The 25,493-nt window shown below is 43.8% G+C and overlaps 2 protein-coding genes across 14 annotated transcripts in view; both read right to left on the bottom strand.

Annotated features, from left to right (window-relative positions):
* The window catches only part of LOC131393067 (phospholipid-transporting ATPase FetA-like), a 133,940-nt gene extending 124,946 nt beyond the window's left edge, over positions 1-8,994 (bottom strand). For 3 of the 4 annotated variants that reach the window (XM_058523442.1, XM_058523446.1, XM_058523445.1), the window contains exon 1: positions 8,948-8,994. In XM_058523442.1, coding sequence (XP_058379425.1) covers positions 8,948-8,975 — 28 coding nt within the window. In that variant the 5' untranslated portion in view covers positions 8,976-8,994. Of the gene's footprint in view, positions 1-5,786; positions 7,127-8,947 lie in introns of those variants that run through there. The other variant, XM_058523444.1, reaches the window with a different exon arrangement.
* Positions 8,995-17,684: 8,690 nt separating this feature from the next.
* UNC13B (unc-13 homolog B) overlaps positions 17,685-25,493 on the bottom strand; it is a 304,136-nt gene continuing 296,327 nt past the window's right edge. For all 10 annotated transcript variants that reach the window (XM_058523437.1, XM_058523441.1, XM_058523435.1 and 7 more), the window contains 13 exons: positions 25,128-25,224; positions 24,756-24,899; positions 24,363-24,440; positions 23,779-23,856; positions 23,449-23,537; positions 23,059-23,211; positions 22,809-22,932; positions 22,645-22,701; positions 22,375-22,455; positions 21,300-21,447; positions 18,813-18,905; positions 18,474-18,633; positions 17,685-18,309 (listed from right to left, as the gene is read on the bottom strand). In XM_058523437.1, the coding sequence (XP_058379420.1) occupies positions 18,024-18,309; positions 18,474-18,633; positions 18,813-18,905; positions 21,300-21,447; positions 22,375-22,455; positions 22,645-22,701; positions 22,809-22,932; positions 23,059-23,211; positions 23,449-23,537; positions 23,779-23,856; positions 24,363-24,440; positions 24,756-24,899; positions 25,128-25,224 (1,588 nt within the window). In that variant the 3' untranslated portion in view covers positions 17,685-18,023. The remainder of the gene's footprint in view (positions 18,310-18,473; positions 18,634-18,812; positions 18,906-21,299; positions 21,448-22,374; positions 22,456-22,644; positions 22,702-22,808; positions 22,933-23,058; positions 23,212-23,448; positions 23,538-23,778; positions 23,857-24,362; positions 24,441-24,755; positions 24,900-25,127; positions 25,225-25,493) is intronic.

Raw genomic sequence — 25,493 nt, 5'->3', positions numbered from 1 at the left:
GTCCTGGACTTTCCTAAATACCTACTTAGAAGATCTGGACTAGAACTCCTATCTTTAGTACTTGTTCACATAGTGACAGCATGGCAAACCCTCAATTAGTTGTGCTAGTAGAGAGGACAGTGGCATGGGGAACGAAAGCTCATACATAGCTAGCTTTGGATCTGTTCCTTTTTTAGTAGCAGATTTAGTTTCTTATTATGTTGGGTTTGGCTCACGCTCAAAGTGTTTGAACTTGAAATTCCTTAAGGACTTAATTGAAAATGAGAGGAAACATACTAAAGACATGTTGGCCACTGGGCAGCCAAAACTAATCACAAGTGTCTGTGAACTAAAAGCTTAGGCAGTTTGCTTACTTAGGCAACAGGAAAACTCCATTATTAGACTTAATAATAAAAAAGAGGCAACATTAATTCACAGCTTACTATGTTGTCAGCACTTATATATCTTTTTCCATTTAACCCTGAAAATAACCCTGTGAGGTAGATACCACTGTATTATTATCTCCATATCATAGATGATGAAACTGAAGCAGAGAGGCTAACTTGCCCAACATCACTCAGCTAGTAAGTAGCAAAGCCAGGCTGGAACACAGGTAGTCTGATTCCAGAGCCTGTGCTTTCAACCACTGTATTATGATTAATATAAAAATGTATACCAACAAGTAGGGGATAACCAGGAATAACAGGGAAAATATGGGGAGAAAAACTATGAGAAATAAGATGTGGAAAGAGAAGCAGCCCTCTTCTAGTCTGTGTTCCCTAAAGTGCAGTCACTTTGTATTATAATAACCCCTCACCCATAAGGTTCATATTTGGCAGATAACTAGTAGTAAGCAATAACTCACCAGAAAATAGCCAAGGTAGACAACATGAAATCGATACACTAAAGTATTTTACTTACAGAATTTTCTTAGGCCCTCACTCAGAATCTAATTTTTACTTTTATTTTACACATAATTCTAATAATGAGATTAACTGGTTTACAACTCCAAAGAAGACCAGAAGCAATGAATTAGAAGGATTCAAGGGATAATACAGGCAGACATAACAAGAGCAAGAAGTAATAATGAAGAGAGAAAATTATACAAAATAAAATGCAAGAATCCAAATATCACCAGTATGGTGGTTTTGTCCACAAATTCTTTGATACTCCTCCCTTCAAGAAGTGGAGCCGTATTATTAAAAGACAAGAAATAACAAGTGTTGGAGAGGATGTAGAGAATAAAGAACTGTGGTACACTGCTGGTGGGAATGTAAATTGGTGCAGACACTATGGAAAATAGTATGGAGATGCCTCAAAAAATTAAAAATAGAAATACCTTATGATCCAGCTATTCCACTGCTGGGTATTTATCCAAAGAACATGAAAACACTAATTCAAAAAGATATAAGCACTCCTATGTTCATTGCAGCATTATTCACAATAACCAAGACTTGGAAGCAACATAAGTGTCCATCAATGGATGAATGGATAAAGATGTGGTATAGATGCAAAATGGAATACTACTCAGCCATAAAAAGACAGAATCTTGCCATCTGTGACAACACAGATGCACCCTGAGGGTATTATGCTAAGTGAAATAAGTCAGAGGGAGAAGGTCAAATACCGCATGATCTCACTCATAAGTAGAAGATAAAAACAACAACAAACAAACACATAGATACAGAGAACAGATTGGTGGTTACCAGAGGGGAAGGGGGTGGGAGGAGGGTGAAAGGGATAAAGGGGCACATGTGTATGGTGATGGATGGCAGCTAGACTTTGGTGGCGAACACGATGCGGTCTATACAGAAACTGAAATACAGTGATGTACATCTGAAATTTATATAATGTTATAAACCAACATGACCTCAAGAAAAAAAAGCAATAATGTTGTATGTCAATTACACCTCCAAAAAACCCCAAAGTGGAGTTTGAACATGGGCTAGACTTAGTGACTCTTCTAACAAAGAGAATATGGCGGTATGTGACTTTGAGACTGGGTCATACAAAGCACTGCTGCTTCCTCCTGCTCTCTCTCTCATATAATGTGCTCTGAGAGAAGAGAGCTTCCATGTCATGAGGATGTTCAACCAGCCTATGGAAAGGCCCATGTGGTGAGGAACTGAAGCCTTCTGCCAACAACCTGGTGAAGAAGCTATCTTGGAAGGGGGTCCTCCAGCCCCAGCCTTCAGAGGACTACAACCCCTGCCAAAAACCTCATGAGAGACCCTGAGCCAGAATGATTTAGTTAAGCTGCTCCTGGATTCCTAACCCTCAGAAACTGTGAAATAATAGATGCTTGTTATTTTAAGCTGCTAAGTTTCACAGTATTTTGTTACACAGCAGATAGATAATTAATAGAAGCAAGAGGGCTATTCAACATAGTAATAAGAGCACTACATAATTCAATAGCTCCAGAAGGCACTAGAAATAATATAGTACCATAACATATAACATTGAGTTATCAAACTAAAGGTTAAAATTTGTTTGTGTGTATTCTTTTTTTTTGTTGTTGAGGAAGATCAGCCCTGAGCTAACATCTGATGCCAATCCTCCTCTTTTTTCTGAGGAAGACTGGCCCTGAGCTAACATCCGTGCCCATCTTCCTCTACTTTATATGGGACGCCGCCACAGCATGGCTCGACAAGCAGTGCGTCAGTGCACGCCCGGCATCTGAACTGGCGAACTCCGGGCCACCGCAGTGGAGCGCGCGCACTTAACCACTTGCACCACCGGGCCAGCCCTGTGTGTATTCTATTTAAGAAAGCAAAACAACATCTAATAAATTTTAAAAAGTGTTTCATCTAAAATGGTTAAAATAAAAACATTGCTGATTAGAAGGTAAATTTTGTTACCTGAAAAAAAAAATTTATTTCCCAATGACGTTTATGTAGTTTTGCCCTTTTGCCACTCCACTCTTTGGGAGTCTTAACTATTTGTTAATCTATAAACTGGAAGGACGGGAATAGTATTTTCTTTCCCTTTGTATCCCTTCCAAAAAGCCTACAGATTGGGGCTCTATACATGGTGAGAATTAAATTACCCTGCCTTTACACAGAGATAAGAGGCCATGAGACCTCTCAAGTAACTTTCTTTTCTTTTTTATACAAATAGTACATGAATAGATTCTTATTTTTAAAAATTCACACAAGACAGAAGTATATCAAGTAAAACATTGAGGTCCCTTTTCACAATACCCACCACCATATCCCACTCCCCTCTCCAGAGGCAATCGTTGTTAAATGTTTGGTATTCATCTTTCCACATCTTTTTCTATGCATTTTCTATGCACAGTTACACAAATACAGAACATAATTTTAGGATTTTTTTTTCACAAATGAGATCATATGTGAATATTATTCTGTATTTTACTTCCTTCACTTAACAATATGTCTTGGAAACTCTTCCATGCAAGTAACATAAAGTCTACTTAACTCTAAAGTATAGATATAATTTATTTAACCATTTCCTTACTGGTGGGCTGTTTCTGAGTTTTTTGTTGTTATGAAGAATGCTGCAATGAACATCTACGTGGTGTTTTGTTTTTTAAAAAAAATTACAAGTGTTTCCTGAGATTAGAGACCGTTAAGGAGAATTGCTAGATCCCAAAGACTGTGTAGTTTTTATTTTGATGTGACCCCAAATTACCCTCCCATGCAATAGTACCAATTTACATTATCACAAAAAGGATAAGAGTGTATTTACCACCACAGAGTAGTACCATACTTTATTTTTGCCAATCTGATGGGCAAAAAAAGAAGTATACCTGGCTGTTTTTCATTTCAATTTCATTTTCATGACTGCTAGTGAGGTTGAGCATATTTTAATATGCTTGTCATTTTTATTACTTCTTAGAATTGCCTTTCCATAGCTTTTGTCCACTTATCTATTGCATCATTTATCTTTTTCTTATTAATTTGTAGGAATCCTTTATATATTCTAGATATTAATCCCTTGGTTATGTCTTTTTCCCAGTATGTCATTTGCATTTGCCTTTCTTTTGCTTAAAGTTGTACAGATGTTTGAAAAAAAAAATCAAGTCTGCCAGTCACTTTCTTCATGACCTGTAGGGACTTTTTTTTCTTCTTTAAAAAGGCCTTCCTAACCTAAAGTTTATAAAAATAATATTTTTAAGTTTTATTTTTCATATTTACTTGTACCTGAAATGTGTGTGTTTTATAAAGTATGTCTCCAACTTACTCTTCTTCCAGACGTACAGCCAATTATCCCAACAACATTCATGTCAGTGTGAAGCGCTACCTTTACCTATATTAAATCCTCCTGTATACACTGGTCTCCTTCTAGAGTTTTTATTCTTTACATTGATCTATTTCTATTTCTGTACCAATACCACACTGTTTTAATTACTATAGCTTTATGTTTTAATTACTATAGCTTTATGTTTTAATACCTAGTAGGGCAAATCTCCTTGTTTAAAAAAAATTTTTTTTTGCTGTTCTCTTACATTTTCTCTTTCAGATGAATACTGAAATCAACTTATGTTCTAAAAATTCCTGTGGGACTTTTAGATTAGATTCCTTCAATTTGCAGCTTAATTTGGAGAGAACAGACATATTTTCAACATCAAAAATTTCCACCATTCATTCTATAAATCTATGTTAAGCACCTTCTTTGTGCCAGTCATCGTTCTAGCACTTGACATATATCAGTGAACAAAACAGACCAAAAAATCCTGTCCTCGTGGAGCTTACATTTTTCAAGTAAAGGCAGACAACAAACAACAAAATAATAAACAAGTTAATTATAAATTACGTTGGAAAGTGATACATGCTGTGGAAAGAGGGAAAAAAGAATAGCAAGATAAGACTGACCAGTGAGAGGGACCAGGAGTATGAGAGTGAGAGGAGGTGGTAGGGTGATCAAGGTAGGCCTTACGGAAAAGTTGAGATTGAGCAAAAACTTGAAACGGAGAAGACAGTTAACCAAGGGGCTATCCAGAGGAAGAGTGTTTCAAAGGAATAATGACAACAAAGATTCTGTTTAAGAAAGCGATTTCCTTCATTAAGTAGTAGATAATAACAACAATAAACAAACACATAGAGACAGAGACTGGATTGGTGGTTACCAGAGGGGAAGCGGGCAGCGGGGAGGGCAAAAGGGATAATTCGGCACATGTGTGTGGTGATGAGTTGTAATTAGTATTTGGGTGGTGAACATGATGTAATCTATGCAGAAATAGAAGTATAATGATGTACACCTGAAATTTATACAATGTTATAAACCAACGTTACTGCAATAAATAAAAAATTAAAAAAAAAAAAAAAGAAAGCGAGAAGGACGGAGTAGCTGGAACAGCGAGGTGAGAGCAGAGGGGTAGGAGAGAGGGGCTCAGGGAGGGTGGGGGCAGAGTATGTGGGGTCTAAAAGATCACTGCAAGGACCTTGGCTTTTACTGAGTGAAAATGGGAGCCACTGCATTCCATCCAGGAACACGCCTATGTTTCGCCATTTATTCAGACCATCATTTTGTCCGTCAATAAAGTCTTATAGTTTTCTCCATATAGCTTTTGTGCATTTCTTTTAATGTTTATTCTTAGATAAAGATTTTGTTCCTAGTGTGAATCAAATCTTTCTGCCATTGTATTTCCTAATTGGTAGTTGCTATTGATTAAGAAAACTATTGATTTTTGTGTATTGATTTTATATCTAGAGGTCCCTTAATTTTCATCAGGAGGTTATTAACTTTACCCCCAGCTTGGGTGGTTATTGGTATCTGAATCCGCCCTGTGCCCTTAACAGCTCCCTCCCCATACACTGGTGCCTTAAAAGACTCTTGAAACATACCAGTCTCAGGTGAGCTTTCTAGGTTTCGTGTCCAAAACCTGTTCCATTGTACCCATTAGGATGGCTACTATTTAAAAAAGAAAAGAAAAGAAGAGTTGGCAAAGATGAGAAGAAATTAGAATCCATGTGCACTGTTGGTGGAAATGTAAAATGGTGCAGCTGTTAAAGAAAACAGTATAGCGTTTCTTCAAAAAATTAAAAATATAATTACCACACAATCCAGCAATTCCACTTCTGGGTATATACTGAAAGGAATTGAAAGCAGGGACTTGAAGAGATATTCATACACCCATGTTCATGACAGCATTACTCACAATAGCCAAGGAGTGGAAGGAACCCAAATGTTTATTGACAGATGAATGGATAAATAAAATGTGATATATACATATAATGGAATATTATTCAGCCTTAAAAAGGAAGGAAATTATGACACATGCTACAACACAGGTGAACCCTGAGAACATTATGTTAAGTGGAATAAGCCTGTCACAGCAAGGTAAATACTATATGATTCCACTTACATGAGGCACCCAGTGTAGTCCAAGTCATAGAGACAGAAAGAAGAATGATGGTTGCCAGGGGCTGGAGGTGGGGAGAAAGGGAACAGAGTTCCAGTTTTACAAGACAAAAAGAGTTCTGGACATGGACGGCGGTGAGGGTTGCCCATCAATGTGAATGTAGTTAATGTCACTGAACTGTACACTTAAAAGTAGTTAATATGGTAACGTTGTATTTTACAATTAAAAAAATTTTTTTTAAAACCTGTCCCAGCAATAATCGTGTCTGTTTCCTGCTGCTGGTCTATTGATTCTGTGAGGCCCAATTTGGTCCTCTGCCTACTGCTTTGAACTCAACCTTCCTGTCTGACCTTTATCTGGTCCTGGAACTCCTTGAGTCTCTTAGCACTCACCTTTATGAATGTTCAGATTATGGTTCCTCTTTTCTCGGACTCCCTTGTCAGCCCACTTTTTTTATTCAACCCTGCTCCTAAGACCCCCAGTTTTGGGCAATGCTCACCTCTGAAGAAAAATCTAAGAAATAAAGCACGCAATTCTACAATACAGACTATCCGTACTCCAGGTATAACTCTGAACTTAATGCTGTTCAATATACATCAGATGCTTGAGAAATAATATGTATGGAGAATTGCTTGAAGGACATACATTTTAGTCACTTCTTGGGATCAGTTTGCTTGTCTGCTTGTTTCTGTTTTCTAAGCCAAGGCTCAATAGATGAGCTCCAGAAACTTTGTGAACCTTCTTAAATTGTCTATAAAAACCTGTGCATTTTTTCTGAGGAGAGGTCCTAAGCTGTTAAAAGATTCTTGATATGCTGTTATCAACAAAACAGTTAAGACTCTCTCTCTATATATTCTAAAATTTGTTCCTGGATTGAGACAGATCATCAAAGCCTTGCCTCAACTGCATTGTTCTGCCCCAAGCTCAGAATGGCCTTTGCTGAACAATGCTTTGGCATTATGCCAACAGCCTACATGGAAGGACATTAAAGGAAAGAGCTTCAGCCCTAAAAATGTGATTAGGGAACTACCACAAAATTCCATAAAGACAAAGAGAGCAAGACAAAGATAGGCACAGATCCGCCTGGATATCTCAAGATCTTAACCAGATAATATGTCTGTAAAGGCAGAAATATGCTGATGCCATCATGAGACAAGAACAGATTATGAACAAGACCAAGAAGAATGAAATTCCATAGGGAAGAATTAGAATCAAATCAAATGCCAGCACTAAAGGCCCCTCCTTCATAAACTCAAGCATGGGATCTGGATAGCCACCAATGAAGACATTAACAGCAATACTGGGATAAATGCATGTAACATCTTACATACACATTTAGTATACATAAGTTAAAAAAAGATTCAAACTACATAAGGTATCATGTGAAATTTTTAACAACGCTCCCTTCTCAATCTCAGGATAATTCTCTTTTATGTAACCCTCACATTCCTCTATTTAGCTAAAATCTATCCATCCTTCAAAACTTAGCTTTTAAAACTATAACAACAAATGTAGCTCAAGAGGAACTGATTTTGTTTCACTAAACCAAAAACAACCTCCTCTCCTCCTCAGACACCCACACTCTTTGGAAGTCCCATAGCTCTTTTATTGTTTTTCAAATTCTTTAAAAGCATGTTCATAAACAACTATGACAGAAGGTTTTCCCTTTGTTGGAGAGAACCCACCCATACAACAGTCAACAGTCATTTGGTTGGAATTACGTGGAGAGTTTAGTTTTAGACCTTGGTAGAAAGTCCAAGCTTTCTCCAAAATAGCCACAGCAGAAACTCACTGATCTTAATGAGACAAATCGTGATAGCAAGGATGAAACGTGTATGGTCTGGGATTGCAGAAATGAGTTACCAAGTTAGATTTCTACAGAAAGGGAAACAAATTCAACAGGACCCTTTGATCATCATAAGCTCACATGGAAAAAGGAGAGCGAGATGTCAGGAGGAGTGTTCAAATCATGATTCATCTGAATATAATACCAATAATCCCAATTCAATCAATAATCAAGCTCACATGGAAAAAGGAGAGCGAGATGTCAGGAGGAGTGTTCAAATCATGATTCATCTGAATATAATACCAATAATCCCAATTCAATCAATTAGCCCAGCAGAAGCCTCTGTTGGACTATTCTTATTTCCCCTGGAAAGTTCACAGATGAGAAACACTGTCATTCTCAGCTTTTGCTAAAAACACTTCTACCATGGTTATCATAGCAGACCTTTGGCTTTCTGTTTTAAACCCCTTCAACATTAAATCACTTACCTGTCTGCCTCAAGTCTTTAAGTAGAACATTTCTCTCACTGCCCTCTAAAGAGAACACTTAATTAATACCATCAGTAGTTATAACCAAAGGCTTTCTATAATAACCTAAAGTTCAACTTTACAATATTTTTCTTCCCACCTTTGTAGCAAAAATAGTCTCAAGTCACGTCAGAGGAAAGTCAAGTCTGAGTCCTGCACTAAGAAGCTTCTTGGTGGGCTTCAGTTTAATCCCTCAATGAATGCTCTGAGAGCACCAGTGGTCAATTTCCTGGCTTTGTGGGTGGAACATGGTACAGTGTAGTACTAAGCAAAGACCATTATAGATTGTTGAATTTGGGGTGTCTCAGCAGACATGAGCCAAGCACTTACCTGAAATAAAAGGTTTTACGTATTTCATCTCAAAGAAACATCACCTGAGAATAAAACAAAAACTTATCAGTTAGTCCAGGCCCCGCTGACATAATAATACCTATCATTTATCAAAATTTACTGTGTGCTGGACACTTGACCACATGCTTTACATAGATTATCTTGTATAATTTTCACTAAAACCTGGGTCTTCTTTTTTATAGATGAAAAACCCGAGGCTTAAGAAGGTTAAGTGACTTGCTAAGAATCATACAATCAGAAAGTGGTAGAGTTACAGTGGTTGAGATTTGAATCCCTGCTTGCCTGACTGCTCCTGACCACGACTCTATATTATCTCTCTTACAGACTGGGCTGCAGATAAAGAGATGATTGTGAAGTGGGTTTCTAGGGCAGTAACTGAGACCTGTGGTCAAATACGATGGTTAAGCAGGAGTATAAATGCCCAGATGCTCTTCTTTGGTAGATCTGGCACTGAGCTCAGGGGGGAAATCTACCATTCTACTAAGTCCCAACATTTCAGCATCCCTTGTTCTCTTACTTTTGACCCAGAACCTCTTAGAGCAATTTTTCCCAAAAGTGTAGTCCATGGACCAATTGTCTCAAAGACATGAAAAGTCCTTGTTCAGGTTAAAAAATTCCTTTTAGAATTTGATTAATGCTATAGACTCTCTTCATAAAAAATAAACATATATGGGGCCAGCCCAGTGGCGTAGTGGTTGAATTTGTCATGCTCCACTTTGGTGACCCAGGTTCACAGGTTCGGATCCCAGGCGCGGACCTATACTGCTCATTAAGCCATGCTGTGGCGGCGACCCACATACAAAATAGAGGAAGACGAGCACAGATGTTAGCTCAGGGCCACTCTTCCTCAAGCAAAAAGAGGAAGATTGGCAATAAGTGTTAGCTCAGGGCGAATCTTCCTCACCAAAAAAAATAGATAAACAAACATATACATTTTATATCCAATTCAAGACATTCAGAGATTCTCACTCAAGTCCATAGGCCGCGGGTTAAGAACTCCCTATCTGTATGCTAATGATTCAAAAATCTCCATCTTCAGCCTAAATTTTTATCCTGAGCTTCACTACTGCATATCCAAATGTCTACTTAACATGTATATTTGAATGTCACACAAATGCCTCAAAATCTACATGTACTGAGGAATGACTGCTTAATGGGGATGGGGTTTCCTTTTGGGTAATGAAAAAGTTTCTGGAATCAGATGGTAGTGACGGTTGCACAACATTGTGAATACACTTAACGTCACTCAATTGTACACTTTAAAGAGGTAAAGTGATAAATTTATTTTTTTTTTTTGGTGAGGAAGATTGGCTCTGAGCTAACACTGTTGCCAATCTTCCTCTATTTTGTATATGGGATGCTGCCACAGCATGGCTGGATCAGTGGTGCAGAGGTCCGTGCCCAGGATCCAAAGCCACAAACTCCGGGCCACTGAAGTGGAGCAAGTGAACCTAACCACTACGCCAATGGGCTGGCCCCAATCATAAATTTTACATAATGTGTATTTTGCCACAATTAAAAAAAAAAAGTACATTTACACAACTGAAATCATCATCTCTATTCTCTACCTCTCACACACCCAAAATCTGTTTTCTCTTATATTTGAACATCAGTTACTAGTCCTACCACTTACCTAGTCACCCAAGCCAGAAATCTGAAAGTCATCTTTGACAATGCTCTCTTTCACCCTCCCACTTGTAACTAACCATGAAGTTCTGTACATTGTCCCTCGTTAATAAAGAGTTGAACTTGGAATAGTCATCTACTTCTCTCTATGCCCAAAGCTTCTCTCTAACTCAGGCCACCATTGTTAGCCTCATCTCCAGTTTTGTACCTCCCCACCCTCCACCCAGACCCCACTTCAAATGACTATTATCTAGCCAGAGTGATCTTTCTAAAATGCTATCCTTCTGTTACTCTTTTTGCTTAAAAGCCTATCATTGCCTTTGGGATAAAGTCTAAACTCCTGTTCATGACCTGGCCTCTGCTTACTTCTCTAGTCTTATCTCTCACCATCCTTCTTCCCAAAGCCAACTGTCCAGTGATATAAACCATCTGCAGTTCTCAGTACATCACCAACTTTTTTTTTTCCAAGTGCACATACTACTCCAAATGCCTACAACTCTATTTCCCGCCGTTTAGGCCTGGCTAAGTTCTATTGGTAAGATTCAGTTTACATTGTCTTCCTCAGGAAACCTTTTCAGATGCCCTCAAAATGGGTCAGGTGTCCTTACTATGAGCTCCCATAGTATATTCTATGCTCACTCGTATCTTAACATTCATACCTTAAATTGAAATTGTCTGTCTCCTTCATAAGACTACATTCTCCTTGAGGGTAGGAACTATATATCAATGCATCTCCACTGCCTAAAACAGTGCCCAACTTGTGGTATGTTCCAAATAAATATTTTTGAATGAATGAACAAGTGATGACCTAGTGAATGATAGGAACCCTGATGTCAAAAGTCACACAATCCAGGAGAACTTTCCAATACATCCTACCTTACTCTTGTTAAAAGCCAAAGTAATTACAATGGGCTACAGGGCCCTATGTGTTCTGACTTCATCTCTGACTATTCTAACCTTCATTCACTCAGTTCCAGCCACTCTCTGAGAACTTGACTGGAAAAGGTATTCCAGCCAAGGAGCCATTTAGGCATATAATGAAGGAACTAAAATATGTTGAGTTTCCAGCATGTTATCAGGCCCTGTGCTAGGCACCTTCATGTGCCCTATCACAGAATCCTCACAATCACTCTGGGAAAAAAGGCATTACTATCCCCATTTCACAGCTAAGGAGACCAAGCCTTAGAGCAGATTTTGAATTTGAACAGAGGGAAAAGTTCCTTGGAGAGTCCATAGCGGTGACTTTTCCTTCCCTAGATACCTGTATACTGGTTAATGTGTTTGCTGTGTCTCCTCCTGCCCAACTCCCTCTGCCCTCCTCTGGGAAACTGACCTCTATGAACTACATCACTCAGACTACCTTGCCCCTGGGCTTCTGTTTGGGTTTTACCAATGGAAAGTGCTAGTTGGAGACTGGAAGGCAGGAGAGAAAGAGAGAAAGATTAGGGCATTTATTTCTCTGTGTCCTCTCTGCCTTGTCAAGTTCTCACAGTGGCTGCTTAGCACTTATGGCCATAGCTCTTGTCAGGCAGTCCCTCTTCCAGACTGTAGCTCCAGCTGGGCTCTGGTAACAACACTCGCTCCCCTTTCCCTTCCGGCCTAGGAGTGCTACGACCGCCACTGTTGTGTTTCACCATTCCTCTCTAGCTCCTCAACACTGACTGTACCTCTTTAAATAGCTCTTTGGTTAAACTCTGTTAAATCCTTCTGAATGCATAACTGTTTTTTTTTTTTTTTCTTCTGCAAGGACTCTGACTGATACACTAGGAAAAAAATAAATGGCATGTTCTTTCCCTTTGCACTTCCATTCATTCATTTCCATTATCTACAGAGTCTCTTCCTTTCCTCTAATCCAAAGCTTCCTATCCTTCTAGGTCCACCTGGTCTTCCAAGAAGTCTCTATAAACCCTCCATTACCTACAGAGGAACGCTGTTTTTACCACTGTTGTGCTGAATCACAGTGTGACATTAGCACTCTGTTGTCCTCATAGTTCTATGACTGTTCAGTTTTGTTAATCTGACCATCCTGGCAGGGCAATAAGCTCGTTATGGGTAGGGAACTTTAGCAATTAGAATCTCTAAACAAACATATTTTAGGTGGAAGGAAACTCCAAGGTTACCTTGTCCAACTTCCTTATTTTACAGATGGGGAGGTTCAGGCTCACACAGGGAAAGGGTCTCTCACAACTATATAGTGGCAGACTTAAGTCCATAATCTAGATGCTTCTGAGTACTTCACCATGCTGTAATACTGCACTGGGTACTTAGTAGGCATTCAATATGCTGATGACTCACTCCTAAATTTATACAGGGATTTGTGTTTTGTTCAATGCTAGGCCCCAGGCCTACATGGGGACCTGGCACACAGTATGTGCTCAGCAAGTATTTGTTGATTTTGAACATGGAATGCAGCAAGACAAATTCCTTTAGAGATTATCAGAACTCAGAGGATATTTTATAATTATGATAATCCCTTACACAGAGAAAAAATGTATAGCTTTCAAAGTGTTTTCACATTTAAATGAGCCCATTTGATACCTCTGAGGTAAATATGGCAGGAATTATTGTTTATTTAACAGATGCAAGAAACTGAGCCTCTGAGAAGTTACAACTCAAGGTCTCCTGACAAGTATGTAGCAGAGCTGAGACCAGTATTCATGTCTTCTGATTCCCACTTCATGCCCTCGCCACTATTCCATGTTGCTTCTTCAGCTTTGCCATTATGCTTCTACATGTGGAAGGTTCATTCAGGCACAATGAAGAGGTAGGCCACACACTGATGTTGAAAGAAGGGATTTTCTTTAAAAATCCACTATTAAAGGTACTTCTGTTTTACTTCTGATTAGATACAGCCTGCAGAATACCCCTACTCTTGATGCTATGAGGCCTGTTATTTCCCTCAGAGAGAAAAGTTACCATCTGTGTGTCCTGCAGCAAGGGAGACAGCACTTTTGAGACATCATTTTCTGTACAAACCAGAGCCAGGCCCTTTTATAACCAGGTGTTCAAAGAGAAATGATGCCTTGACCTTGGCCTGACCCCACCAGAGAGGAGTTAGCATACTGGATTTCTTCGAGATCAAATGTACCGGGAGCTACCTACAAATATTTTGACTGAATTCTCTTATAAAAAACACTTTACTTAAGGTTTTAGCTACTGAAACTGAGGATGAAGGAGTTAAAATTTCCCTAGATTAGGGTGAAACTGTGTCTTGTACCAATAAAGTTAATGTGGGAAACGAAATAACCAAAGTTTCTGAGCTTGCCTTGCAGAACAGCAGGAGGACCGCTGGACAAGAGAGGAATGTCCTGATAGGCCCCTGCCTGACTAAGCGTCTTGCAGGAACACTGAGAAGCTAAAATGCCTGACTGTAACCTTTACATGGCAAAGACTAAAAATCCACCACATGCCACAGGTAGAACAGACAGCCACGCCTGTGTGGAGGACTCTTAGACTTCAGCCTGAGGCCACATGCTCCCTGTCCCCTACCTAAAACCCCAAATAAAAACCCTTGCTTGTAGGTTTTGCGGAGTTCGGGATTACAGCGTGAGCTGCCTGTTCTCCTTGCTCAGCGCTTTGCAATAAAATTCCTTTCTTCCACTACACCAGGTGTCAGAGATTGGCTTGCTCCGCGACAGAACAGTGAACTCACTTCAGGTTTGATATCACTACTAGGACGATCTCTGACCCTAATCAGAGCATCACAGAAACCAAAAACAACCTAAACACACATCTAACCCCTTTGGATTTCAGTTTCCATTAAGAGCTCAAAGCATTGATGCAGAAAATTACCCACAGTCCTCCCTGAGGGATCACAAACTCAAATGCCTATCAGGTGCCAGGCAAATATTATAAAGCCCACTATAAGAAAGTAAGGAGTAATGGAGTCTATAATGTACTAAAGTCAACTAATTTACCAGATGCTTCTCAGCTCCAACCACCTGTCACTTTGCGGGAATGTGAGCTAAGAGTTAACAGATCTTCCAATTTTTCAAAATAGCTGGAAATGTGCATTTTTAAAATGTGAAATCTGGATTTAAAAAGTCAGCTACTAATTCAAATCTGCAAGCCTGTTGCAAACCACGAGTAGTCAGCTGGAGTTTGACTGTTCCTTATGAAGTAGGTCTCCTGACCCCTGTGAGAGAGGATTAAAAGCAAATGTGCCACTTTCCAGTCAAATATGGTATAATATTTATGGCTTCTTCTCAGAGAATCTGGATAATGCTGGAAAAGTGGACAAAACTCCCTTAGTTTATAGGAATGTGCCTCACCGGCGGGATTGTGAGTATTTGCTTTGTGAGGTAGCTGAATAAATGGGTGCCTTTGGGAGGTATTTGGGGGATCAAGATCCCCTTCGCGAGCTATCTGGGAAATCCGTATACTCGAGCACGGAGAGAGGAAGCAGCCTCGGAGAGTACACTGAGAGTAGTTTACAAGAAAGCACAAGGATGGACAGCTGTTGGGAAGTACACAGAGGGGACGAATGTCAGGGAGTGTCAGGGTACAGCCTCCCTCCAATGTTGAAGGGGAAGGCGATACCCCCTCCTCGGGCGCCACCTTCGGGCGCTTCCTGCTCACCATCACGGCGCAGCCGTCCACTCCAGCGACCTCCATCTTAACGCACCTTCCTGCGCAGGCGCCGGGAGCCCTGGGTTCCAGCCAGAGCAGAGCCCCGCCTATGACCACGCCCCCTGCAACCCCGCCCCGACCACGCCCCCTCCCCAGGACTCTGCCCCCACCCAGCTTCTCGAAGGAGTCCTGCAGCAGTTGGCCTGGCTCTGAAGTACTGACGACTTCTCTGTGCTGGCCGCTGGGAGACAGAGACGAAACACTCAGACCCTGCCTTTGCGTAGATCACAGGCTGATGAAGGCAGAGAGGAGTAAATTATAACCATGGAGAGTGCTGTGGGGAGGGGTACAGGGTTGGTTGGGTCCTAAAGGCTGCCAAGGAGATGTCAGAGCCTAGAAGGCAGTGGAAAAGGCTGTGGGATATTCCAGCAAGGGGGAACAGAATGTGCAAAGGCACAGAGGCATAGAAGTGTGCAGTATGTCAGAGGGAACTGCAAGGGAAGTGCTTTAGAATAGCTGCAAGAGGGTGGGGGGTGCCTGTGCTTGTCTTGGAAGGCATTGGAGTTTCAGCCTGAAGGCCATGATGGGTAACCACTGAATAGCTTTAAACAGGAGAGAGACTTACCTGAGTGTGTGCAGAGGGCAGGGGCAGAGCAGAGGTAGGTGATTATCACAGTAATCCAGACAAGAAGAACTACAAGCCACTACTCCACTTGTGGTATTGGGAACTGAGGTGAGACAATGCATTCAAGAGGTAAGTTTGAGGCAGAAATGATAGAAGGCAACTGGTTTGGAAGGGGAGTGGGGAAGAGGAGGAAGTGTAAAAATGACTGGGCAACTGAACTGTTAAGGATTTATTTAGCAAGCAAATGGAAATGAGGAGCTGGGAGGCTGGAGTTAGCTCCCTGTCCTATGCCCCTACTCAGTCCCTGCCCCGTTAGGTGGTGACCCTGCAGGCTGAGAGAGTAGGTGAGCAATTTCTTGCTTCAGTTTTTCTGATTCCCATGCCAAGAGGCCTCATTTTTACCTTGTTTCCTCCCCTTTGGGAGTAGACTTTCTACTCCAGCTCTTTTCTTCTTTGAATTTTCCAAAATATAAGGACAATGTGTATTCCTAGGCCTACTCCTCTGTCCTGTACATGGGAGCCTCAGCCCTCCACCCACTTCTGGAAGCATCTCTGGCCCCCGTAGGCCCTTGCTTTGTCCTCATAGCCCAGGCTATGTCTGTCCTAGAAGAAAAGCCTTGTCATTCTAGAAAAGGCAAGACATAGCATGGACTAGTTTTCACTGGCACATGTCATCTCCTACTCTTCTGGACCTTTTGCAGGAAGCTGATGCCCTGGGTCCCCTGACTCTGTTAATTGGATTGGTGGTCTCCAGTCAAGGCCAAGATGCTAGCACATCAGCTGCTTTACTGCTTGGTGTTTATCTGAGCTGCTTTAGGCTCCACCACTTGCAGTGGGGGTGGAGGAGGAGTGGTAGGAAGAACAGCAAAGGGCCACTGGTCCAAAGTCTACCATTATATAGGATAGTCATTTCTACAGCTTTCCACACTTGAGCAGAATTACCAGACCCCCAAAGGCTGCTATAAGATAATTTATTACAGACTAGCCAATAATCGCTTGTAATAATGGCACATACAATAATTAACAACAGCAAAGATGCTTAGTTTCATTTCATGTAATGGCCAGTATAGCTGTAGACAACGCAGAGTCCTCAGGAAGTCCAGGAGGCTGCTGAGGATATCCAAGGACCATGTCACATCTTTGAGCAACGGCCTGGGAAGTCCATATGACCCCCTGAAAGAGTTTGTCTCTGACCTCCCAAGGAGTGTTGAGGCCCCCTCCATCTGGCCTGTACAGAGGGATCATTGTCCAAGCTCCTTCTGTAGGGTGAACGTCTATGAGGGGAACAGCAGCTGACCTAGATGAAAGGGAGTGAGGCCAAAGGCTAGATTCTTTCTGCGATGGGGGGACAGCCAGAAGGCAGTGGCCATAGGTGAAGAGGACTCTTTCTAGACTGATTTTCATAATTTTTGGCTTTGTTCAGGTCCTACCCAAGAAGAAAATACAGCCCTCTCTCCTGGATCCCTCAACTAGCCCTCAGGCGCATGCACATAAGAACAGCCTCTCATGTCCTGAAGCATCGTTCCCCTTCCTATAGGAGTGAGGTAGGGGGACTCCTGGGCAGTGGCCTCGGGTGCGTGGGTTCCAAAGATTCCAAATATGCTGAGGGCTCTGAAGCACCATGTGAACCTGGTTCTGTTCATGACAGATATAATCTGGGTGAAGGATTAGCACAGCTCATTTCTGGAAGGTATCTTGTTCAGTTTCAAAGCCTTATTCTCATTGGAGCCATACAAAACCAGTGGATTCTGCTCAAGAGACAGTCTGAATTCTGTTCTGCGTGCTCCTGCCCTGGCCATCCTCCAATCCAGACCACAGGGTTCAGCAATACCTGTAGGCTCAGCTGATTACCCAGCCAGGCACAAGCGCCAGGGCCTCTAAACTTGTTAGACTTATGGGTCTAACTGGATAAGGTGTGGTATGGAGAAGGGTAGAGATGGGCGTGGGGTGTCTACCAAGAATAGCTGACGTTCTCAGAAATGTCTGTCCCTCTCTTTATGGACAATCTCCCCATGCAGTAACCTCCACCTCCTAGCACCACACATGTATTGGTCAGGGATTAATGACTCTTTCTGTGAAAAGCCATACTGTTGCCATATCAAATTGTTCCTTAAGTTTCCTTTACTGAAGGAGTCAGCCTCTTGACTACGAGGACCCTAAGTTGGCTACATAGTAACTCCCATTGGCTATGACTTGTGAAACTGGTGCCATCTGGTTGGCACCGAAGCCTAGTGCTCAGCTCCCCTCCTCCATGGAACGAGACTCTGATTTGAGCTTAACAAACTCTCGTGCCACTTCATCGTTGCTCCTCTGAGACAGAATTCGGAGAATGGTCATGCCTGTCTCATCCATGTGGATCTTCCGGCCCAAGGGGCACCAGCAGGCACAGCTGCCCTTGGTTACCACATCCCTCAGAGGCATCACTGTCAGCCCCAGAATGCGATCCTCTCGGGCGAAGCAGTAATCCTTCACACATATTTGCAACTCATAGGCTTCTGGCCCCTCTTCATTTCCCAGGAGGCTGCAAGCACAGGGTGGGTAGAAGGTAGGAAGCCAGAGCTGAGGGAGTCTTCAACTGAATTCACCCCAACCGCCGTCCAGCCCATCCCTCCTCTCCCCTCTCAAGTCTTACCCCCCAAATCACCCCCTCCCAGAATCCTGCAGGTCTCCAACCCCATAACTTACAAGTGAAATGTCTCATTGTACTTGGGGGCCCAGTTGTTGCTTTTCGACTTGGTTGTGAACTTCCTCTTCTTATCACTTTGGTGTGGGCCAACCACGGTCACTTCCACAAAGGGTCGGAACATACCTGCTGTCTGCCACTTGAGGTCATTGGCAGCCACCACTGCCCAAACAAGAAAACCTGTAAGGGACCCCACCAAGCGTTCCCAGTTCTTGAGCCCCAGGTGGCATTCCCCGTGGAGGAGGGCTAAGCTGGAGGGCTGGGATAAGCAGCCCCTGACTTCGACTGATGCGGCCACTGGGCAAGAAAAGGTCTGAGACTTGTAAGTCCATGCCACTTACCTTTCACTGTGACCTTGTGCTCTCCAGTTCCAGGATGTGTAAACAAGTCCACCTGAATAGAGACTTCTCCCACAGGATCATCTACACCAGACCCTGAAGGACAGATAAGACAGATGATATCCCATTGGAGAACTCTAAGACTTCAGGCCTAATTATTCTAGGTAAAATTGAGGAGTTAGGAGGGCAGCACCCTACACCCTAAAGCAAGAAGCAGTCTCCCACAGTAGCCATGGGGAAGTAAGCAATGAGAGAAGGGAAAGAAAGGGGATAAAGAATGAGGCTGTGTATTAAAATACAAGTTAAGCTGACAACATCTTAGGCAAAACTTCTTCCAAAAATGCAGTACAAATTTCTCAGGTTCCCCAAACCTCTCCTATCTCCTAGGCTGAAGAATTTTTCATTGAAAGATATAGGGGAAGGACAATGCTGCCACCCTGTATCTTTGTCTGGGAACTGTGTCCACCCCATGGTGCCTCAGTGGAACGATGTGGGTCCTTCCTCCCCAAAAGCAGCACCCTCTCACCTCTCCCCAGATTCCTGGAGGCCACTGCTTGGGAGGCTGGCCTGCTGAGAAAGACTGTCCTATTCCAACCTGGACCACTCCATAAACAGCTCCCCAGTCCCAATCTCTGGCTAATCTGCAGGGTCCCCTCAGGAGAGGCCTCACTCTATTTTGAGAAAACACCAGTACCCTGCACCCCAGGTAAAACTTCTTTGTCTTAAGATGGAGGGGTAGGGAAACTCTGAGGACAGAACTATTGTTAACCCTGTCTTGGACTGTATGAATACTTTGCCCTTCTGTGAGACTTGGGATAGAACTTCTGAACTTTGACCCTTGGTTCCCCCACTCTCAGCATGAGCAGCTCATTCTAGTTCAGGGGGTCAGTGTTAGCCTATGTTAGATTCACATCTGCACAGTGTGTAACGTACCCTTTTCCGGCTGAATATCCTCATTAGCAGTAAACCTAATACCTTTCCCATCATGCACTGAGTGAGGACAGGCAAGTCAAGAGGTAGTAGCAGCAGCAGGACAGAGAAAGAAAAATCAGTTAGAGGCCTAAGGAGTTAACAGCCATTCATAGCAGCTCTATACATATTCTGAGGGAGCACAGAGATGGGGTAGGGTGGAGAGAGAAGTCAAAGAGCTGGGGTCAGTGCCTAAATGATCCAAATTAGGCTTCAGGGGTCGAAGATCAACCAAATCATGGGCAGAAGCAGTAGAACATAACAGAGAGAAGGTATCTGAGACCAGTGGGGCAGGAATGAGAAAGGTTGCAGGCTCTAATTTCCTAGGCCTTAAATGATAAAGCAATGGGTAGAAAACACGGACATACACTGGGCTTCTCCCTGCAGTCCCCACTCTGCTCTCACCTATGTGCCTGTTCTAGCCTTTCCTCATCTTTATGTCTAGTTTAAAGCTCAGTGTTTCTAAAAAGCCTTTCTGGATTAACTCGGATCCTCCCTTATGTTACAGACCTTTGCATGTACTCAGCTCTGTAAAAGCTCTCCCTGCCCCCTTGAGCAAGGCTCATAACTTCTTTTGCTCTCTCTTCTTCCCACCTGGGACTTGAAATAAGAACAGATGTGGAAAATGGAGCAGTCCTGCAGGTCCCTTGCATCTTTTCACCTTCCATCAACTCCAGTCTAACTGTTTAGATCCCTCTTTGCCTCCAGATCAGCTCTGTGCTCCAGATCCACAGCTCACTAAGGCCTAAGCCTTCCCCTCCCTCCTCCACCAGGTTCACTTGCCTAGGCAGCACGCTCAGGTTTCCCTAGAACAAGCAATAATAAATGTGCCTGAAGCTCTTCCTAGGAAGGCTCTGCTCCAGGGTAAGAGTCAGAATATCAATCTGAACCATGTCTGTGCAGCTGTGTTTTGTTATGGATAGGCCTGCCTGAGGCAGGGAGGGGTTCTGAGGACTGGAAGTCACTGGGAGAAGAGCAGCTGCCTGGGTCTCCTGTGCATTAGCATCACGCATGAGACTGGAGCCTCAGCTATGCACAGAGCCCTGTGATCCGCACCCTCCTTTCAACTGTTCTCATGATTTGCCTCTCTCAGTCTTTTCCTCCTCCATGCTGGATAATCTGGAAAGTCTTCTACTTTCTCTCCCCAGGACAACGTCCAACTAAAGGCTCCCAAAGCCATGAGCCTTCAAGAGTGTCTCAACCACTCATTCTCAAGGCTTCCTCAGAGATTTTTCCTACCAAACAGAGTACACTCCTTAAGCTCAATAAACATGCACTGGCCAGCGATGGCTGGGAAAAGAAATCTCAAGCACATTTCCCAGGTCCCTGTGATTCTTCTGTCTGGTATGGGCATGGGGTAGGGGTAAGTACTGGGGTCCCTCAAGAAATCCTGGGGTCTGAGTTTGAAGGGCTCTCTGAAGAAGTACCTGGATCCTCCCTAAGGGCTAGAGGATACTGACTCCCTGGGGGCAGAGATTTATCAGGGAGGGGAGGTGGGGGCCCAAAGTCTGTAGGCCTTACCCTGGGCAGTCTGTGAGCGCACAAAGGTCTTGATGAGTGTGTCTGTGGTCTGTGTATACAGAGACAGGGCATAGCGAAGGGACTGCAGATCTGGGCTCTTCTCCAGGAAAGTTTTCTTCAGCCCATTGCCTCCTGCATGAAAGTATTGCTGAAAGACAAAAGAGTACATGCTATTGCCTCATCCACTCACAGAGGCAGCTCCCCAACACTGTCCTCAGAGAAATAGCATCTGAGCAGGGACTCAACAAAGATGCCAGAAGAGGATGTTGAGGACAATAAGCCATTCAATAAACAACAAGATCAGGAATAACACACAGCCAGGATCATAGTCTCTCAGGTGAAGAGTATTATTTGGATATCCGGCAGGAGTGGTAGGGGATGGCCATGTTGCTGGATGTGATGTTTGAAAGATGGATCCATCTATCTAGACAGGCAAAGATATAGGATAGAAGCATTTCAGGCAGAGAGTAGCCAGAAATGCTCTTTCACCCCTTTGAACCCTTAGAGAACTTTACACCTATGACATACCTCTCCCAAGTACCCTGAATCACAGTTCATATGTACCTGCCTTATTACCACCTTACCAGATTATAAGCATCTTGAGGCTAGGGACCATATCTGATTCTCTATATCCTTCATAGTGCATAGTGCCTGGTGTATGTTGCCTGGCTGAATGAATGAATGAGTAGAGAAAAACAAGTCTTTTGAAAACCCAAATGACTTTATATGTAAGTGGAAGAGGGAAACATCAGCCAGATCTGGGGTATTAGGATCTGTAAGAGTAATTCCCAGTGGAAAATATTCAAGAATGGCAATGAGGAACTAAGTGAACTGAACTGTCCTCAGAACCTAGGAGTAAGTGTTCTAGGTCCATGGTGAGTCACCTGAGATCACAGAGGAGGTGCCTTTTTGGTTGCTCCCAAGGAGGAATATGGACATAGCAAAGAAAGAAATGAACATAAAAATCACTCTCTTCTGGATGTGGGGTGGCAAGAGGCCAAGGGACACCTAGCTGGGCAGAGTGGAATGCCAAGACCAAGAGGGTGTGGTAGTAAGATGTAAGGGGGGTCTCCACCTTGATGGTGTCCAGTGCGAGGTCAAGGACGGCACACTGCTTTGGCGTTAGGCTCCGTGTTTCCTCTCGCACCATGTGGTCCTAGAACCCAAGAGAAAGCAAGAGCATCAGGACAGCTCGGAGCTGTCATGAAAGTCTTGCCCTCACCTGCCAGCCTGCAGCTACATGTTCCTCTCCTTCCCCTCTTCTTCAGTCTCCAAAGCTGAAATTTCCTTCCTCCCAGGCATCCCCTCCCCCCAGCCTCAGAAGGACCCCACACATCTAGAGTACCTTGAGTTTGGAAAGATGGCTCAGCTCCTTGGCAGCAGTGAAGATCAGCTGGGTGCCCTGGCAGAGAGGGAATCAGTCAAAATCAGAGGACTCCAAACTCCATCAGGAAGTGTGGAGCGAGGTAAGGGAGACAACAGGGGGAAGTGGAAGGGGAGTGTCCTTACCGTGTGGTCAGTGAGTGGGGGCAGAACAATCATTCTCGCCATTGTGTTCATTACCACCCGCCAGAGCTCCTTCAGTACACGCTTCAGAACCGTCTTCTCACACACAGTGGCAAAGAGTGTGAGGCTACAGACCCAGGCAACAGGTAAGGCTGCGGTGAGTGTTTGAGAGCCCCCCTCCCCAAGAGGCTCCTCCATCTGATTGCCTCTGCCTTGCTTGTCCCCACAGGACATTCCTGAGTGCTGTACTCACTTGCCATCCAGGAAGTCCATGAGAGGCCGGAGCACACCATCTGCATCCTGAGCCGCTGAGGCCCTGGTGTTGGGGGATGCGTTCCCTGGGCCTCGCACCTGGCCCAGGATGTCAGCCATTTGTCGAATACACTCATCAATCTGCACCTGGAAACTACACATGTGCCCAGAGTGCAGCCCTCCTTTCCTCAAACACACACTGTCCCTGGAGCAGCACTAGCTATTCGGTCCCACTCCAGCACACTCATGGTGCAGCTCTAGCAGAGACAGCCAGCAGGAAGAGAGGGAAGATCCACTCACCTGCAGCTGGGTGGATGGGTGTGGGGCAGGGGCTTTGGGACTGGCCAGGGACCACACTTGGCTCTGAGGGCAGTGTGTTTTGGCCACTGACCTGTTTCCAAACACCATGCTGAGCTCGTCCAGAACTGTATTCAGTTTCACTTGTAGCTCCTTCAGACTGTCTGCAGCTTCGGGGTCCAACTGTATCCACAGTAGGTGGGCTTGGCTAAGGTGGTTCTCGTACTCTTTTCTCCCCTCCTGTGCCCCAAATTCCTCCTTTCTAGGGGCTTCACCCCAATGCCTACTCAAATCTCTCAGCTCAAGCCAGCCCAGAGCCCAAGCTAAACTCCTGGCCTATACCTAGTCAGGAGAGGGTGGAGTTCTGTGGCCAGGGAGCGTGGAACAAAGGGAAAGTGCAGCAACCCCAAACCCTAAGACCTACCTCCTTGCCTCCCATGGCCTCAAACATTTTCTCCAGCTGGACCCTCAGTTGCTGCATGTTGTTCATCAGGATGCAGGGCTTTGGGGACAGATGGAACTGCTGAGTCTTAGCTCCTCTCAGCACAGGACCCATCAGCCTAGGGTCTCTCCCTCTACTCCAAAAGCCACAAGGAATTTACAACACATATTACATGCGTCTCCCCCTAAGCACTGAGATCTGGACCCAATTCAGACAATTCTCCATGAATGGACTAGAAGCAAATGTTACTGTTTTTGAGCTGAGTGGTGGACCCCACATGTTCATGGTATCATCCTTTATAACTCTTTGAATGTCTTAATTTTTTATTAAAAAATAAAAAGAAAGACTAAGCAAAGGTCTAGCTTAGTAAAGGGTAAAGTACCAAACGGAGGCTCAGAGGAACTCCTAGTCAAGTTCTTATTATTTCGTGGCATAATCTCAAGCAAAGCCCTGCTGGGAATCAGAAGTCAGGACATCACACCCCTTGGCTCCGAGGATAGCTTCAAAAGCAAGGAGTCAAATGTCCTCCACTCCCTTCTCTTGGGGTCCCAGGGCCTGACCCTCACCATTTTTTCCTTTGTGCAGTAAGCTGGGAAGTTCTTTGATAAGATATCTGCATACTGTATCAGCACCTTCCCGATGGTCTGAGAAAAGAGGAGAAAAGGAAAGGAGAGGGAACCCTTAGCTCTCCCCACAAGGATCTTGCCTGAGGTCGCACCTTGCATCCCAGAACAACAGGGAGGTAAAGGGGAATCTCACAGTAAGGGACCAAGCTCCCTCTCAACCCTGGAATAGCACTGAGACAAACCCACTTGTCTGCCACAGACACATGAAAAGGAGAACAGGGTAACACCAGGCTTCACCCGAAGGCCACTGCAGAGAGGGGTTGAGCTCAGGCCTGTGACTGGGCCGTGAGTGTGGTGGTGGTAAGCAGGAGGGTTAAGGAGGGTCACAGTCACCTTAGCAAATCTCCTCATGTAGTGGGCAAGGATGTTGGGGTCTGGGCATTCCAGCTTCCGGATGATCTCAAAGCTCTGGTTGAGCTGTGTGAAGACATCCACCACAGAGCAGGAAAAGAGTGCATGCTCTGATGTCTGTTGGAACTAAGGAAGGACACACACAGGATCATCTTCAGCCACTACCTTTTTCCAAGTTTTTAGGGTTCAGAAGGAACCAGCAGGTTCCTCACTGGCTCAGTGGCCCTCAACAGCCATCCTTATGGACTCCACAGTGCAGGAACAGCCATCCTGGCTAAAGCCCAGGTGTTTTGCTAACAGCTAACTGCTGGGTGACCTGGCCTGATCCCCATGCAGCCCAAGCCCTCCACTTACCCCATCCTTCTTATCTCGTTCCAGGGCTCCACGCAGGAATTCCAGGGACACATCCTCATTCTCATCCAGCCATTGTAGGACAAACTGCTCAAACCACCTGCAGCCAGGCAGGAGAATTGGGGGTTGGAGCTAGTGGTTGGCATATGCCACATGCCTGACAGCTCTCTCAGACTGGCAATGTAGGGCATGCAATGTAGGACATGGTTTGACACTTTTGCTAGTGGTTGGCATATGCCACATGCCTGACAGCTCTCTCAGACTGGCAATGTAGGGCATGCAGTGTAGGGCATGGTTTGACACTTTTCTCTTTCTACACCAGTACCCAGAACAGGTAGTCTCAAGACTGGCTTGCTGAACTGAATTGAG

Source organism: Diceros bicornis, chromosome 28 (assembly GCF_020826845.1).
Source record: "Diceros bicornis minor isolate mBicDic1 chromosome 28, mDicBic1.mat.cur, whole genome shotgun sequence".
Classification (NCBI taxonomy): Eukaryota; Metazoa; Chordata; class Mammalia; order Perissodactyla; family Rhinocerotidae; genus Diceros; species Diceros bicornis.
Note: the sequence above shows the minus strand (reverse complement) of the source record. Positions and strands in the feature narration are given on the sequence as shown.